Here is an 18,193-nt window from a genome sequence, read left to right as displayed (position 1 = left end):
TGTGAGAGATGTTGATGAGAAAACGGAAATGTAGCAGAACGAAAGCGATGCAGTGAATATAGAGATGAGATTATTTGAAAAAAAGCAACAGATTCATGAAGATCGCAGCCTTAGAAGGGCAACACAGCAACTCGAGTGCATGGGAGTTGGAGACCGCGCGTCATATACCACGGGACCTGCTCGGAATGAAACGCAGCATACCTGTCAACCCCTTGTCAGTGCCCTACCTTATTACAGACAAATTCAGACCTTATTGATCACCCCGTGCCCTTATAAATCTCACTGTTCATCCTACAAAGTCACATCACAAGGGATAAACACTAACAGACCACAACATTTGTGTCCGTATTGAAACTGCAAAGTATGATCTTGAGTTTTGATTATAGTGTGCTGATCTTTAAAGGTGCATTGAAAAATGTTGATACTTCCACATGATAGCTCTACTGATACTCCTGCTTATAAGGAGTGACTCATGCTGCCAGCTATGTCTGCAAAGTTTGGTCGGACATGTTATGTATATCGTTTATTGTTAAATTTGAATCACAGTTCCTATGATCACTGTTACTTTGTTTAAATAGCTTTATTTTGGTGATTTCGAAAACGTTTTGGATTAGCCATATTTGTTTGTTGTTGTACAGAGTTAGACTGATAACTTTAATCTAAATTGTCTTATGGTTGTTATTGTTTGACTTGCATCCCACTGGGATTTTTGCACACAGCATTGAACACTTTGCTGTTTTTTCTTGGATTTTTCTGCTGTGTGTAGTCACTTTAAGATGTTTCTTGTTCATGTTTTTGTTTGTCGCGGTTGCTCCCGATTCAAGAGCCGAATGGCTCACAGGGCTATACGTAATAAATGAACTGAAACGGCTGTACGCCCCGTATGGATCTGAACCTCAATTTCCCTGTGCAAGAAGGACACGGGGTAAACCCAATGGGTTAACAGCTATGGAAACGTAAAACATGCTTCCTAATTAACATTTAAAATTTGACACGTGAATCGTTACCAAAAGGGTAATTGTCTATTTTATACCTCACCTAGCTTATTATTTGCACGAGGAATTGAATTGTTCAATTATTTCGTTCATAAATTATATAAAAAGCTATTTATTAATTTATCTCATAATTTATGCGTGACGTCACCGCCTGCTTTCTGATTGGCCCGTCCCGCTTAGTGGGCGTGGCCTCTCGGAACGACATACAACACGAACCCGGCACCGGTAAACTTCCCTGCGCCGCTTACATTCATCAAACATTTAACAATTGCATTGTAAAATATCAACATTCACGTGCCGATGACTTGCAACGTTGTTTCTTAAGTTACCGCGCGCGTTTATGCATCATTTTGACGTTGGTGGCTTTAACTAAAGCGGGAGCGGCTCCCTCGCAGTCTGTCTGAAGGCTTCTGGCCTAGCCGCTTTAACAACTGTAGCATAGATAACAAAGTCTACACTATTTTATTTTTATTACGGTCCTATTCGACGCCGCACACTGATGGATTAAAAAAAATAAACCCCTAGACAACTTCACTCATCGCTGAATGTTAACATGTGATTCCGTATGCGCCGGAGACTTTGAGAGCTAAGCAAGCGTTGAGCCTGGCCTGAGACTTTGAAAGCTAAGCAAGCGTTGAGCCTGGCCTGAGACTTTGAAAGCTAAGCAAGAGTTGAGCCTGGCCTGAGACTTTGAGAGCTAAGCAAGTGTTGAGCCTGGCCTGAGACTTTGAGAGCTAAGCAAGTGTTGAGCCTGGCCTGAGACTTTGAGAGCTAAGCAAGTGTTGAGCCTGGCCTGAGACTTTGAGAGCTAAGCAAGAGTTGAGCCTGGCCTGAGACTTTGAGAGCTAAGCAAGTGTTGAGCCTGGCCTGAGACTTTGAGAGCTCAGCAAGTGTTGAGCCTGGCCGGAGACTTTGAGAGCTAAGCAAGAGTTGAGCCTGGCCTGAGACTTTGAGAGCTAAGCAAGAGTTGAGCCTGGCCTGAGACTTTGAGAGCTAAGCAAGAGTTGAGCCTGGCCTGAGACTTTGAGAGCTAAGCAAGTGTTGAGCCTGGCCTGAGACTTTGAAAGCTCAGCAAGTGTTGAGCCTGGCCGGAGACTTTGAGAGCTAAGCAAGAGTTGAGCCTGGCCTGAGACTTTGAGAGCTAAGCAAGTGTTGAGCCTGGCCTGAGACTTTGAAAGCTAAGCAAGTGTTGAGCCTGGTCTGAGACTTTGAAAGCTAAGCAAGCGTTCAGCCTGGTCTGAGACTTTGAAAGCTAAGCAAGTGTTGAGCCTGGTCTGAGACTTTGAAAGCTAAGCAAGCGTTCAGCCTGGGCTGAGACTTTGAAAGCTAAGCAAGTGTTGAGCCTGGTCTGAGACTTTGAAAGCTAAGCAAGCGTTCAGCCTGGTCTGAGACTTTGAAAGCTAAGCAAATGTTGAGCCTGGCCGGAGACTTTGAGAGCTAAGCAAGCGTTGAACCTGGCCTGAGACTTTGAGAGCTAAGCAAATGTTGAGCCTGGTTAGGGCTTGGATGGATAGCAGAGGTGTTATAGGCTGCGTGGTGGACAGCAGAGGGCGCTGCAGCAGAAACAACAACATTAACTTGTACTGGACATTCACCAACTCGTAGTGACCAGAGTGGTGAAGTATGGTCAAACAAATAACACCCACGATCTGCCACGGTGTTAGGAGGAGGCCCTCATCCAGCAGTCGTGTTACCATGGTTGTACTGAGCTCGCCAGGGTAACGTGGAATTTAGACCGCTGGCTCAGCCTTCCAATGCTAATTTGAGAGGTGAGACGTCTCGAATGTGTATTGCTCCACGTGGGCAGTCATCAGCCGTGATAATCCACTGCTGGATGAAGGCCTCCCCAAGTCTTCGCCATCCCCCAGGGGGTTTGCGACGCAGCAATGCATCTCTGCTCCTCCACACTCATTCTGATTGAATCCTTCCGCCAACCTGCGATGGACGTCCATCTCGGCCGTGTCGTTTTCTGTGGCTGCCACACCATCGTTTGTCTTGACCACCTTTATTTAATCCCTTTTCGAGAAGACTTATTCTACACAAACCCACTTGGCAGGCCAATATGACGCTCCTAGCTTTTGCATGGTCTTTCTATAAGCCACGTGTTCCATTTCTGCCTCTATGTAACTCCAATCATTCACTTTTCCATACTTTTCTTTGTGCACTTTACAGCTTTTGTTCCATTTTTTTGTGATCCAGATGTCAGCAGCAGGTATGATAGATTTGTTCTGGCCAAAGGAATGTGTCATTGTCTTGGGGCTTGGCGTCAGGAATGCATGAAACAGCCCTTTTCAACAAACTTACAACAATGTAAAATAGTTTTGTCAATTCACTGCTGCATGAAGAAGAACTCTGTGTTGGTCATACTTCTCCACGCTGGATGGTGCAGGTTTGGTTGAGTCGGGAAGGGTGCAGGACTAATTCATATATATCTCACACTAATGTTTACCGGTTCGATTACTACACTAATCGCATAACCACAAAACTAGTTGTAAAATAAAGTATCTTTCCACATGTGCCACTGGACGGGAGGTGATGGGCAAGGGTTGGGGTGATTTCTTTAGCATCATCAGTCATGAAAAGTGGGGCCCCATTGCATTTGAGCATGGGGACACCTTGACTAAGATGCAAGACATCTAATGGCCATAAGATTTACTTTTTTTAATTAAGTAAACTTGCAGTATTTCTTCAGTGAAAGTTACAACCACTAATATGATGCCTTTGTGTTGCAGATTTCCAAAACACGAGTTGTAGCCATGGCGATTGACTGGTATGGTTTTGGATTTGGCTCCTTGGTGATTGCTGGTGGGGTTATTGGCTACAAGAGGAAGGGTATGTATGGTTCACACTCGCTGCGTGATTAACCCAAAAGTTTTATACCCGACCACGGCTAATGTGAGTGGCATGTGTTCTATCCGAACTGGTTGCCAAACCGCATTGACCAGTGTATTGATTTATAGCTGCCACTCTATTCATGTCCATATGAAGTACGGACACAAAACCTCCCATGACTGTCTATGTATGAGGAAGCATTACCCCAGGGATGGATTGATAAGGAGCTGCAATGTTAATTTAGTTAAAATGTACTGAACATCCAGTAGTGGAGAGACCGCGGTAGAAAATGATGGCTAGCTATTGCAGTCGAGTTGTCAATGTATGACACATGAACATCAGTATTATATCTGAGTACATCTTTTTGTGCTTTGAATATTAAATCTAAGATGTCTGCTTGTTTTGGCTCATGTCTTGTCGATTTTTACAGATTTTTTTTTTTACACCAAGGCTTTATGAATAATGGTAATACTGTACCTTCAGTCACATTTAATTAGACATGAATACATAAATATGTAATTTCAAATTTCAAATACCATATTAAATATTTAATGTTGTTTATCTTCGTAATTTTATAGTCTGTAATGTTCAAAATTGGCACGTGCCTTGAGATGACAATTAAAAAAAGAACGATGTAAGACTCAGTTATTAGCTTAGCATTAAATATAAATTACAAATGACAACTAAATATGAGAGCACATTTAAGTTGTTAACCCATTCAGATTTGCAATCGCATTTTAAAGCCCATATCTCTTGAAATCTACGATATTTGCCATTTCCTTCAGTGCCAATTTCCTCTTGGGTGATGGAGCGGAAGACAATCCGCTGTGGAGATGGAATTGATGAAATCACCTTTTGTGCAGCCGCTGCTCGCTTAATTGTTACACTGCAGGGCCGTGAGAGATGGAGACGACTTGGGGAGAGGCCTCATCCAGCAGTGGATTGAACATAGCCGATAATGGAGTTTTCCACGTCTGTTTTCAGGCTCATTGCCGTCCCTGATAGCCGGCTTGATCTTCGGACTGCTGCTGGAGTTCGGCGCATTCCAGCTCTCCTTTGACCCGAACAATATTCTGCTATCTTTAGGTACGTTTCATTTCCACTACATTGGGCACAGTCTACACGCTTGTGTGTGTGCGCGTGTGTAAGTGGCCGTTTCGTCACCGTGTGTTCTTGGAAGTGGACACTTTCCATTAGCCGGCGTTCTATTTCACATTCCTCCTGCTATTTTAATTTATTTCAAAGTTTAAAGACATGCACAGAAACCAACCTGCTAAAATGAGTAAGTTGAGCAGTGATGTGGCCCAGCTGCAATGAGTTTTCCGCTTGTTGTAGAGGTTAATTGTTTGAAGCCGGAAGGAACGCTGGATAATACTGTTGGTGTGTTACTTGTAGAATACGTGCCACCTGCTTCACAGTGGGCATTAAAGATCCCTTGACATCATTCTAAAAGAGTGCGCCGGCACCATTATTCACATTTTACAAATGTGAAAAATTATCCACTAATTTCTGAATGGGAATTGCACTTAACAACATTGCCCCCTATAGGCAGACTATATCTTATTGTGAAACAAAGTGCCTTCGTGGTAGTCCTGCGCTGTAATAATTACACGAATAGCAAATTTATTCCATAATTTAAATACAATTTTCCATGTACTCTTGATGTGGAACTCAGAATTCCACGTGATCATGGTTTCTTGTGCAAACTGCTTTATTGTCAGCATAACGATGCACGTGGTCGGGATGTGAAAGGTGATATAAAAATGTCTTTATAAAATATCTCAAAGGAGGTTTTGTAGCACCCTTTGAGAACTATTTATAATTTACTTTCTTTAATATCAAAGAGTATAGTTTTTACATGAAGACTTAAAGGTGTTGCCTTTAAATATGCAATGGAAGATAGTTCAATCACTCGTTTTTTTCATACCTGGGTGGATCGATGATGAAGGGGTTAACACATTGTGACAAACCGGGCCACCTGAGTTAAATTCCTTTCGACAGCTTACATCTGTGGCGAGTGACAACTGATCTGGTTCTGGGCTCTGGGCTTCCTCCTATTCCTTCACCAACCACCAGTGAGCAGTGCGGTGTTGTCTGGTCAAACAAACTCCATAACCAATATGTTGTAGGGAGGCCTCCATTCAGCAGTGGACTGACAAAGGAATGTACAATTTTGTAATGTCATAGTTCTACATGGTGTTTTGTACATGTGTAAAACTTGTCTGTGACATTAGGACTCCCGAGTAGATATTTATACAAAGCTTATGCCCATACACCTTTAATACACAGGAGCTCCATGAAATAAGATTTTCTCAGTCAGTTTATTGTTTTGTAGCTGATAAATGTCAACGTGACACCTACGTAGAAATCTTTGTAGAAGTCTTGTTTATCAGCATTTCTGCATAAATGTCATTGCCTGAGAGCAAAGGAGCTCTGTGTTTAACACAATTTTAGGAAGCTTATTGCAAAGTTACATTCCTAATCCACTTCTTGAAGCCCTTGACACGAGCAGTGACAGTAGCCATGTGGGGTTATGGAAGCCCTAAGGGTGGGTTATTGCACAGCACCGCTTTATTTGCTGCCCTCGGTGACCTAAGCAGTAATGGACCATCTGCGCAAATCTAAAGGCATGATGCCGGTGGAGGTGAGAGCTGTGGCTTTGATGGGGAACGCTCGTGTAGTTAAGACGCATGCGTTATGTAGCCCTACAGAACAGAACACGATTGAATTTACCCCATGCACCTGGGAGGTGATCGTACACCCCCCCCCTCCGCCGTGTGCTTGCTTGTGTTCCGTATAGATGACCTTTGTAAGCAGCCACCTAATGTGTGGGCCTGTTTGCTTGTACTCTGAGAGCCATCGCCACAGAAACTCATTACCCTCTGGCTTTGCAGACCCTGGTGTCAGCATGTTTGTGTTTCATTAGATTTGGTGTTGTGTTTGAAAGTTTGCATTTTGGCATATACTGTACAGTATGTCTACACGTGTGTACATGTATATGATTAAACAGTATGATTGCAATTTTGGCAGTGCCCATATATGGTTTGAGTGAACTATGGAGTATGTGTTAAACAGCTCTTCCCTGTTTTGTGATGTGAAATGCATTGTTTTTTCAGTTGTCCTCAAGATAAATAGATTATACGAATGTGGAGAAAATATAGTTTGTCATAAATTGAACAAAAAAAATCCACAAAATATTGATTTAAACAATCACATCTTCCATCGTTGCTTCCACTGAATTGGCAAGCAGTGGAATTGTGATTGATGTCTGCTCTTGGCTTTGCTTCCCCCCGTGGAATTACATGTCAAATAACCGGCAGGAGACTTAAAACCTGAAGCGAGAGTGTGGCGTGTGGATTGTCCACGGGGCTGAGCATCTCTTTGGGTCAAAGTTCAGCTTGGGTTACAGCCTCGGGATAATAAAGGATCGTTATGTGTGGCACCTTTGTTTCGCTTGCCAATGATTGTGCAAAGAAACTTCGATTGAGTCTTGAGCTGTGCTTACACATCCATTATTTCGTTATTTTCTAACCAGGTAAGGCCAACTGAGCTATATAACTCGTTTTCAGAGCAACCTGGCCACAAATCATTGCTTAACTTTAAACTAAACCAATCCTGATCTGTGTTTGGTGAATCTGGGCTTGTTTCTTGTCCCAGTCATCAAATCACCATTGCATTTATACCGTCACAGCCAGATTTGCTGTATCAAGTGATACAGCAAATCTGGCTGTGACGGTCCCACCTTATGATGGAGACTTGTGTTGCCTCCGAAACGTCCTGATTTTTTATTATTTTATTTTTATTCATTTTAATTTCATTTTTTACCTACGTGACTTTACCGAAAAAACTAAGAATATGAATCCTTGCAGTCACGAAAGCTTCAAATCTAGAACCATTGCATTTGGTATTCACCCAATTATTTTGGGTTATAGGCTTTCACGAAGGAAGGTACTTTTTCTGCAGTAGTTTCGGAATAGTCAGCAATGTTGCTATTGGTAATCCAAATTGAGTCATTCGCCGATAGAATTTCAAACGTGTCAAATTTGGACCATGACTCCGTCACACAATGGCCTACTTTTTTCAGCTAACGCCATGGGATCTGTAACGTCCACTGTGAAGCGGACGGTGAATAGTATTTTGTGGTTAATTCACCCGCGGGATTAACAGGGCGGTCTGCTGGATGCGAACCGCGGACCTCGACAGCAAGTTGCAAACGAGCTCGCACAGCACCGTGCCACCTCCCCAGCATTCTTGCCGCGTGGACCCACTTCCCCCTCTCCGTCCCTTGGTTTCCCTTAGCTGCCTCAGGGCAGTTATCGCAATTTATTTTTTTGCAAGATTTAATGCAATAGCCAGATGAGCATTATGCTATCTCAAGCTAAAATCTATTATTTTTTTTTAATTTTCTGCACTGTTTCTTTTTTAAATTATGAATACACAACCCTGAATTCGACCTACTTTGAGACACACCGACTGTGTGACATCACGACTGTTTCTAAGGGCAACCCGGGTAAAAGCAAATAGCTCATCCCGGAAAGTGAGCCCTGTGGCCCAGTGCTACCTGGCCTGGTTGCACATGGCTAGGCTTGGCAAGGCTGCAATGGAAAACTGGGCTGTGCCCACCTGCCCAGTTTGCAATTGGGGGCCGGCCTGCCGTTAAGTGGTTGTGATAACACGGCAGCAGATTTAGGCGAGCTCACCGAGGTATGAGGGTGTCCAGTGTGTTATACGACACAGCGGAAACAAACCATTTTTCACACAACAAAGAGGAGAGCTAGGTTAATGGACCCTGCACCGACTGCCAGGAAAGCCCTGTGTAGTGCCTCGTTGTGGAGACATGCCTCTGCCACGGTATGTTGTTGTGCATCGCCATACCCCTTACAGTCACCCACAATTATTTCTAAATATTTTTATCCAAATGGTTATTGCTGCCACCTGTTATTACGGCGTTGTTGCGTATGTAAGCCATCCTATTATTTACTAAATTTCCTGTTTAAACAACATGTACCCCACGAAGCATTGCTCGCAAAAAATAGATATAGTGATGTAAACGTGAACAGAGTTGCTGAGATTTGGTGCGATAGCCGTTGTCAATTGCGCACGACATCTGCCAAGTGGTGGTGACGTCGGCACGGTGCCGGTGCAAGGCTTGGTGTACTGCGACGCTCAACAGAGCAGTGCAGACACATTGGCACGATTCCCTAGAACAGACCTGTACATAGCGAGGTGTGCGGGCGCTTTCACATGCACGTGTGTACGTAAATTGCGTGGACAGGAATATGTACGCAATGACTGACGGGTGTGTGCAGTTGTGTCAGCGGTGCTGGGCTTGGTGATGGGAATACGCTTCCAAAAGTCGGGCAAGGTTATGCCCGCCGGACTGGTTGCTCTTCTCAGGTAAAGCACTCGGCACGCACGTCACTTTGCTCACCTAGCCTGGCGTGCACCATCTCCCCCGGTAGGACAGAATGCGCAGGTGCACAGTGCATGACCCAGATACGCAAGCTTGCAGAGCTCATTCTTTTTCATCAGAAGCAATTTTGCTCTCGGGCTATTTTGCGAACGAGCCAATTTGCAACCGCAACGTTTCCCAGATTGCTTATGCGAGAGGCTTATCCGGGACAGTATAATTGAAGAGTCCATGCCGACTGTAATTTAATGGCATTTGGAGTGGTTGCAAACTCCCTGTTAATTTTCATATCACGATGTAAATATGTAAACAGAATTAAGCTTTGCACGCTTTAATTACGCGCGTCGAGCGAAGCCGCTGTAGGGAATTGGCGCTGGCTATCTTGTGGCGCTCCTGCCTTCAGCCATCAGAGCCCCGTGAGAGTCACCGGCTAATGCATCTCCGAGAGCGGCTCTCCGTACCGTGTCTAGCGGCCTTAGGAGCAGATGGGACGGCAGGGTGGTGGCGCAGTTGTAACACTTGTGCCTCGCAGCTAGAAGGGTCTGGGTTCAATTATCGACTCGGACGCCTTGCTGTGCAAAAATTGCATGTTCTCCCCCTGTTCTGTATTGGCTTCCTCAAGGTTCTCCGGATTCCCCCCATAGCTACATGTTTTTAACTGGTATTGGCTAAAAGAGTTTAGAGCCTCAGTGAGGCTTTCCTGTTTGAACAACCATAATAATCATCATATGTTAATAATAAAAATGCAAGGAAAGCCAGCAGGGGTTAGTGAATGTGTCACAAAGGCATCTCGGCAGCTGTTGGTTAATTTATGCATCGCTCTGGGTGCGTGCGTACGCTTACTCGTCGATAGAAAGCAGAGTGTGGAAGAGTAACGTTGTGCCGCATGCAATGTTTATGCGAGCGCTGAGGGCTTCCAAAGAGCGTATTGCTCTTAACGCGCAAAAATATACAGTGCATTCACACACTCACACCGCGACATGTAATAAAGTATGTTATTGAATATTAAAATTAAATGCGATTGTTTATGACAGCACTGAATCCAAGCATTCACTGGTAAACAACGCAAGCACAATGGCATGTCCCTGATGCGTGAACTGTCTGTTGAGAGTATGAATTTTTCTGTCTCGTTGCTTAGCATCTTGAACCTCGGACGACTGGTGCTCAGACTGCTGTGACGCCTGTTTGCCTGCCGTGGCGGCAGCGTCTCCACACCCGCTCGTCGCAAGCCCTTCTCGTTGGTAATGACTCGTGCAGACGCCAAGACGACAGGTCGCTCGCTGCGGGTGTAAGTTGCGATCGGACTGGCGTGTGCGTCACTGACGAACGTGAAGATATTAACCCTTGAGATTTTTAAGAGATTCTAAAGAGCGCAGTTGAAATTCTATATTTGTTTTGTCCTCTCCTCACTTTCGCGTCAATAATAATTTCCGTGTTTAAACACCCAGCCCGTTGTAGGTTTGTGATGGGGTTGATTACGTAAGTGTATGGCGTGCCTGAGCTCTGTGAAAGCGAAGCCACCGTACGTGACGAGTCGCGTGCTGCTGCTGCTGTTCGCTCGCGTTTCAATTTAAAACGAGCGCTCTGTGCCGTCTCAGAAATTGCTTCACACGACTGCTTTTTTTGGAAGCCGATTTGTGCGGATCCCATCGAATACCAGCAGCTCGGTCCTGCGTGGAGTGTTTAAGCCGACTGCTCGGGCAATAACAAAAAACACCCATTTAGGGAACAATTTTTAGCCCGAAGAGTAAAAAATGACCTCAAGTATGGAACTCTGCCAGCCGCATTGCAGGATTACAGCTTTGTAGTTTGGCTCTCAACCGCAGCACTTCAGACTTTCAACGTGTCAAATTTGTATGCGGGATAATTACCCTATTGAAGTTATTGTTTCCAATGTTGCGTAAAGTATGTACTGGGGTAGTGGGTGTGTTGTTAAACATACACATTATAATGCCTGTACAGTTGTATCTTCACATTTTCACCCAATGTTTTCCCAATTGTGTTATCGGCGTCACAGCACGAGACAAATCATCCATTTGGAAATTTCACAGCAGTTCAGCCCCGCGTGTTAGAGAACAGCCTCTTGAAGCAGACATTGCAGAGTTACTCAAAGATCCCTTAAAGTGACCTCTTGTCCACACTCAGAGACAGCACCCGTCCTGCTACGAAAAAATATTCATCACCTGACAGTCAAACAGATATTCTTCATTCTCACAACAAAATATAGTCAATTAAGTGCAAAATTACTTTGAAATAGGATGTTTTTTTTAGTGCGACTATATTGGTAACCAATTTCTGAGTTCATCACTTCACTACTCTTGAGTCCGCAGCAGTTGCCTGGGCTCGAACCCAGGCAAATCTCATCATCGTCAGCTCAGCGCTCTGACTTCTGAGCCACCGGACTTCCTCACAGAGCAATGAAATTCGTGAGAAAAACATATCTACCACCATTGGAACCTCCTTTGCCAGTAGCAAAATATGATAATTGTTTTTTTACCCTTTTATCTGGCAACAAAACTGACCTTTTTTTTACTACTGGCAAAGGAGGTTCCAATGGTGTAAATGCTTACCCCGAGCTCTCATACTCTGATGGTGCATTGTCTTTGAGTTGTGTGCCTTTTAGCGTCATCTGGTCCAACACCATGTGAGACTAGGCTCTAAGAAAAGCTGTCTCGGGTGTGGACCAATTCATTTCAAGGACAGTGCATACATTATCAGAGTTGTGTTTTTGTTTGCATTCGGACTGCAGGTATTGTGGTCAATCCAAACATGACTCCTTGTAAAAAAGGTGTCAGTTTTGTTGCCAGATAAAAGGGTAAAAAACAATTATCAAAAACATATCTACTCTCACGAGACCATCGACCCACTAGATTAGAGAACCCGTTTTTTGAACCTCGGGCTTCTGCCGAGCGGAATTTTGGTATCCTTGACAAAGACCTCCGCAGCATTACGTGGACGTAGTTCCATAACGGAGATCTTCCATGAGGCCATGTGAGAGACATTGTGCAGAACATCAGTGCACGATGGCCGTCACTTCTCATGGCTCCCGCAGAGAGCTTGAGTTCACGCGAGCGCAGTTGTGTTTTAAATGACCGTCTCCAATGCTCAATTGGCTTTACTTTGGTATTGCTTTGTCTTCAGTGAAGCCCTGAAATCCTGGATTTAACCACCGCTGTTTCACAACCTGCTGATCACACGTATTTAAAGTGTGAAGCACATTCAGAAGTTCTCTGTTTAATGCGGCAAAGTAACAGAGAGAACCAACTCACGGCCAAGTGAAAAGTCCTGGCATTTTAATTTGCTTGTGCCTCTTTGTACGTATTGGCCGCAGCACCTACAGATGCTCATTGAAGCACGAATCCCTTTCCAGTCATCGCCACCAGCCATGATCAATCCACTGCTGGCTGCAGGCCCCTCTCTAAGCCGTCACGATCTCACTGCCATCACAGTACCACGTGGCAATTCAAATGGCAGGTGGCGTATCGGTTGCATCTTGCCTGGCGTGGCCGACTGTCACTGGCCGCGCGCTCTTTAAGCCGTGTCACATGTTCTAGCCCTATCGCACGGCGTTTGCTTTCGTGTCAAATCGACGCAGCTTATGAGATCACCGCGAGTCATTTTATGTGGATCCTAAAAAAACCCACGGGCAATTTGCGAACGAAGCTGGTGTTATTCGGGATGAAGGTTGCGTTATTTCGTCTGCGCCGTACTGCCGTTGTGGAGCTTTCTCAGGTTGAACGCCGAGACAACTTGTGTCGTGTAACGACCCGCGGGCACAAGAGCGTGCAGGCTCGATGGCAGGAGCAACCCTGGGGCCGCACCGTGGCGGCGGCTGGCAAAGCGCATCACAGCTCGTCGGCACGTTGACGAGGTGTCGTACGGAGAGAAAATACACTCGTCTATAATTTAGTAATGCGTTCTCGTGAGAGCGCTCTAATAAGCTGAGATGCCATTAGAAGGCGTCGGACACATGCTTAGGGAGATTAGTAGGCACGTGCTCAAATCGGCGTCATATAAAATGGCATGAGCACAAATCTCTGTTGATGCTTAATGCAGGGGTCCAGATGCGTACAGTTCTTGCGCCGTTTCATTCCGAAAAAATTAACCTTCACTGCTTCAGATGGATGTGAATAATGTTTTGAATTTTATGATTTGTGGGTGTGTTTTTTTATTAAAAGTGCACAATTCCTGGTTCGGGTGATTTCAAGAAGGAATCGCATTCAATGTTTTTTTTCACATTTTGAGAAGTGTTGCGTTTCAGCGTAAGTTGCTAATACGTAAGGCTTGTTGCTAAAGCTGCGTTGAGTGCACGTACCGCTTGAATTGTGATTGCTTCGCGTCCGCTGCATTGTACGCTTTGATCTGTTTTACAAGACATACACGTGGTAATATACAGAAAAAAAAACGCAATTGATGTTCAACAATCCCTTGTGAAGTCTCACAAGCAAGAAATCTCGGAAAATGAATTCAAACTCCATTTCTCCACAAGTGTGTTCGACGTTGAGGCGAGGTGATTTTATGCACATAATAAATTATCGTGCAGTGCACGGTGCATCTGTGGGGTGCAGCCTGGAGGTAGTGTCTCTCATGAAACGAGACTGAATGTCAAGCCAGCTGTTTGAACTCTGAATGTTGGCTTTCATGCCTCTCCGCTCCTGCCGCTGCATCTGCAGCGGCCCCCGCACGTGCAGCCCTCGGTAGACGCACTGCTGGCTGAGTGCCTCCCCACGCCTGTGCGCGTTGTGGGGGGTTTTATTTCTCTCCGCTTCATGGTGATCGCTGCGGGTTTATGAAGGAGCGTTTACGCGGGGGCAGGGGAAGTGCAGTGCGATGGATTTTGATCCGCTGCCCTCTGCTGCCCGCAACATAACCTCGCAGATAACCTCGCAGCAGCAGCAGCAGCAGTCTATACCGGCTGTCGTGCATGGCGGTCGCCCATTCAAACACGACGCAGACTTAAACCTGCTTGCTTCTGAAGAAGTATGACGAGATCGGGTGCGTTGCAGATTATTTTGTCCGAGGCTTATATTGTGATGCAATTGAGCATGAAGCTGCGAGTGTACTTATGTGCTGTATGTTGAACTTTGTTCGCACCGTACGTAGCCATCCGTGCTAATGAGAGGTGCGAGTGGCGTGTAATCATGCTCACGTAGAGTCGACGTCCTTTATAACAACACGAAGTGTGTTTTGTGTTTATTCTTGAAAGTAAACATCTCCCTTCACATTTGCTCGCATTACATTTTTCCATAACGGGTTTTATCCGAAAAATAAATGGTCTGATGGAGCCCCGTTGTCTTAATACCAGCGTAATAAAACGATTGCTTTCAACATTATTTTGCATTTAAGTTTTACAGAAAAAGTATTCATATCAGCCAGCATCTATCCACTGCTGGATGAAGTCTTCCCAAGCCGTCACGATCTCATGGTCTCGCGAGGCACCATTCCATCGATCTGTTCACGAGTTGATCTCGTTGTTTCGCCACTGGTGGATGCCCTCTCCGCTCTATTTTCTCATTTGGCTGCCACTCCACCGTCAGTCTTGACCACCGCCCATCATTCGTCTTTGCGATGTTTCCTGCCCAAGCCCGCTTTTATCAAGTAAATACGGGGCCTTTAACTTGCCTACGTGCATTCTTGTAATCACATTTACTGGAAGAGGAAATCATTCACAATGGCCTTCAATCGTGCTTAAATTAAATCCACTCCACCTCTGTTCACCTGACCGGGGGTACACCTGGGTACACGTCAGTCGCTCAGCATGCCCCGCGTGTGGGTAAACCCCCCACCCCTTCCAAGACGTCTGGCCAGCGTGAAAGAGTAGGCCAAAATACCCTCCCATGAGGGGGGGGCCTCCATAGAGCTCCCTCTCCTGGAGGCCCCTGCTGTCAGCAGTGGCGTGAGGAAATCATTGCAGGGCTGCACCTTTATACGAATGCCATTTGACAATGTGGTGGGCGCGACGTGTTGCTGACCAGGTGTCGGCGCCCGACGCAATTCATTTTGTTTTGCTTGGCAAATAAAACAAAGCGGGCGCGGCGGGCGCGCCAACACGCAGTGAGGTGCCTTCAGAGCCGCCCCGTGGATGAAGACAAATGGGCGCTCCGAGCCGCCCTCGGCCCCCTCCGCCGCAGCCGCCGGCTGGTTCTTGAGAGCGAGGGCTCCCATCGTCCCTGGAGACCACGTGGGCTGGGACGCAGTCTTTCTTGTGGTGGCAGGGATGTTAAAGCAACCGCCACTCGCACTGCCAACTCAAGAGTGCTTGTGTGCTTGCCAATTTTTACAGTTAATTAGCGCTGCGTTTTCATTGTGTAATTGTTATTTACTAGCGGCATTTTTTTTTTGCTGGAATCTTTTGCATCTGCGTTTGTTTGTGTGGAGCGGTGGCACAGTGGTTATTAGCACACTGCGGTTAAGAACCAGGCCACTTGAGTTCGATTCCTGGCCACGGCTAACATCATCAGTTCGTATTATCTGAACCTGTCCTGGTTCTGCCCTCGTTCGACATGGTTAGTACGATGTGTCAATATCGCTGGGGAGACAAAGGCGGCCGGGCGTGGTGCTGGCCACTCCACCCTCTCGTGTGCCGTTCCGGCCTTCATAGGTGCTCGCTAACAGCACTTGTCCCGCCAATAACAACGTGTCGACTCGACTGGGGGAAATTTTGCTTTGGCCATAAAACAATCTAGGTCCAATATGGTGACTCACAATTTTAAATCAACGAGCCGAGGTTTGATTGTTCATAATGAAAAAAATCCATCATGCGTAAAGCACTCAAATGCTAGAACAAGAGCACATTTAGCGGCAGTACAACAAATCGGCGAGTGCTTCGTATCGTTTGTGTGTGTTCTCGGGGTGCTCCACTCTCCTCTGACACGCGCAAAGGACACACTTCGGAGAACGCCACAAAGTGATCGTTCCGTGCAGCGGCCCTTGGGCGGAAAATAAAGAACCGATATGAAAATTCAGATGTCACCTTGTCGACATTCTGCCCACGAGGGAACTGACGGGTCCCCCACGGATCGATGAGAAGCTGCGAATTAAAAACAACTCAATTGCAACGTTAGTCAAATATTTTAATTGATGCATCTCGGCGAATCTTGAAACTATTTCCGCGGGGTTAACACGTGTTCAGCCCTCCCATCACATTCTCCGCATTCTCGAAAATGTAACAGGCAATCACGGGGTTTGGGGTGGGAGGTAAGAGACATTGGTGATTCGCAGTCATTTACATGAAGGCAATTAGGGCGTTACATAAGATAAAATTAAGAAATGTGAAATTTGAAGGTGGCTTCCACGGTGAACCAAACCTCCGTTACCTCTTGTTGTTGTTGCTGTTGCTCCCACTCGATGAAGCTGTTCTTGCGAAAGCTCCTCTCTCTCGGGAGTTGGCAGCGTGCCGCGCGCACGCCGACAGCGCCGCCGCGTTTGTCTCGTGAACGCCTCATCGCTCACGGGGAGCGTCAGAATCGGTTAATAGTCCCTCTCAGTGACGATCTTGGGGGGGGGGGGGCAGATGGAGGGAGGTTTTCATCCAGCAGTGGATGGATCATGGCTCTACAATGATGGTGATGATTATGGGACACGAGTGCTTGGGGAAGAGACGCGTGGACACGTCGACCCAGCCAAGGTGCTGAGTGGGAGGCGCCGGTTTGTAATTAGTTTTTTCACGGCGTGGCTCCGTGATGCACGGCACGGGGAGTTCATTAGCGATGGTGGCCGTGTCCAGGGGTTTAGTCGCAGACACCGCCACCGTCGCTGCTGACGCCGCTGCACAACCCGGACGCCCTGGGCTCCCTCGCGCCGCCGTTCAGTGCTCGGTGATCATCCCGAGCGCGTGCGGCTCGAGACGGGGATCTTCGCCAAATGAGTTCGACTCTTGCGCGTCTGCGGAAAATTCCAGGACGCGTCACGGTGGCAACGCGAGGGAGCGGTGGGGGGGGGAGGCTCCTGCGGCGGGCAGGCGGATGGCCTCGTCCCACGGCGCCCGCCCGCACGCCGCTGTACGAAGGCCGAAATAATGAAATTGAAGTGTCAAGTAAAGGAATAATGCGACTTTGATCACAAGCGCCTCGTCGAGAAAGGCCATATAGCTTGCGGTGTGGTGAGAGGAAGTTCGCACTCGCCAGTACGTGCTGTCAAATGTCGCCCTGGGAATTCAACCCTCGGGCCATTAATGATCGTTCTCCAACTCGGGTTCAAAGTGTCCATGCGGCTCTTCTGTCCGCCCGTCTGAAACCGGGCGGGGGGGGGGGGGCACATGATATCTCTCGTAACGATGATCCAATATGAACAGAACCTCCGTGTCAAGTTGTGTTGCTCTTAGCGACCGACCCAAGAGGAGCCGGGTCGCACTGCTCACAGCGGTGCCCTCGCCGCCCGTCAGAGCCGCTAACGGTGCCCGTCCTCTCGCCGCGGCCTTCAGCATCCCTGCCGCGGCGAACGCTGCCGTGCCCCCGAGCTAAAGACGCGCACTTCTGAGGACAGTGCTGGGCACCGTCACAGAAGCCGTGCGTGCGCACGACTCTCCGTGCTGGTTGCGACGTGCGCGACACGGCTTCGTTGCATTTCGCCAACGCGACGTCTCTGCGTGTTTTCTACTCGACAGAAGAATATCTCCCCTTGGTATAGGCGAATTTGAAAGCGCACTCCCCCCCCATTAGTCACGTTCGTTTTGTTTGTGTTCACATTTAATGATCTTGCCAGAGGTGCCCGGTTCTCCTGGGAGACGGGGCGCTGATGGGATTAGCGGGGATGAAAGCATTGAATCACTGCAGCGCTGCGGTGCACAAGTCCAACAACTCGCTTGGACACACGTCCAGCGCCCGGCGGGATAAATAATTGAATGACGGAGAGGGCCTCTTGGCGATGAAGAAGGGCTCGTAATGTCGCATACTCTGTTTTCCCTTTGTGCTTAGGCAAGTGCTGTTGACCGTTGCGCTGAGATGTTGTTTGATAA

At 46.8% G+C, this 18,193-nt stretch overlaps 1 protein-coding gene across 2 annotated transcripts; it reads left to right on the top strand.

Moving 5' to 3' along the window:
* The first annotated feature begins 1,175 nt into the window (after positions 1–1,175).
* LOC133353193 (transmembrane protein 14C-like) lies at positions 1,176–14,459 on the top strand. Of its 2 annotated transcripts, none has more exons than XM_061569240.1 (5): positions 1,176–1,220; positions 3,728–3,827; positions 4,812–4,913; positions 9,137–9,224; positions 10,376–14,459. In XM_061569240.1, exons 2-5 carry the CDS (start codon positions 3,752–3,754, stop codon positions 10,413–10,415), a joined length of 306 nt encoding a protein of 101 aa, XP_061425224.1. In that variant the 5' UTR covers positions 1,176–1,220; positions 3,728–3,751; the 3' UTR covers positions 10,416–14,459. The 2 variants fall into 2 exon arrangements, with proteins under 2 accessions (XP_061425224.1, XP_061425225.1); XM_061569241.1 differs by lacking the exon at positions 1,176–1,220 and adding an exon at positions 3,158–3,207.
* Positions 14,460–18,193: the final 3,734 nt, after the last annotated feature.

This window comes from Lethenteron reissneri, chromosome 43 (genome assembly GCF_015708825.2).
Source record: "Lethenteron reissneri isolate LAM-NWPU_2019-01 chromosome 43, ASM1570882v1, whole genome shotgun sequence".
Taxonomy (NCBI): domain Eukaryota; kingdom Metazoa; phylum Chordata; class Hyperoartia; order Petromyzontiformes; family Petromyzontidae; genus Lethenteron; species Lethenteron reissneri.
This window is presented reverse-complemented; position numbering and strand designations above follow the sequence as displayed.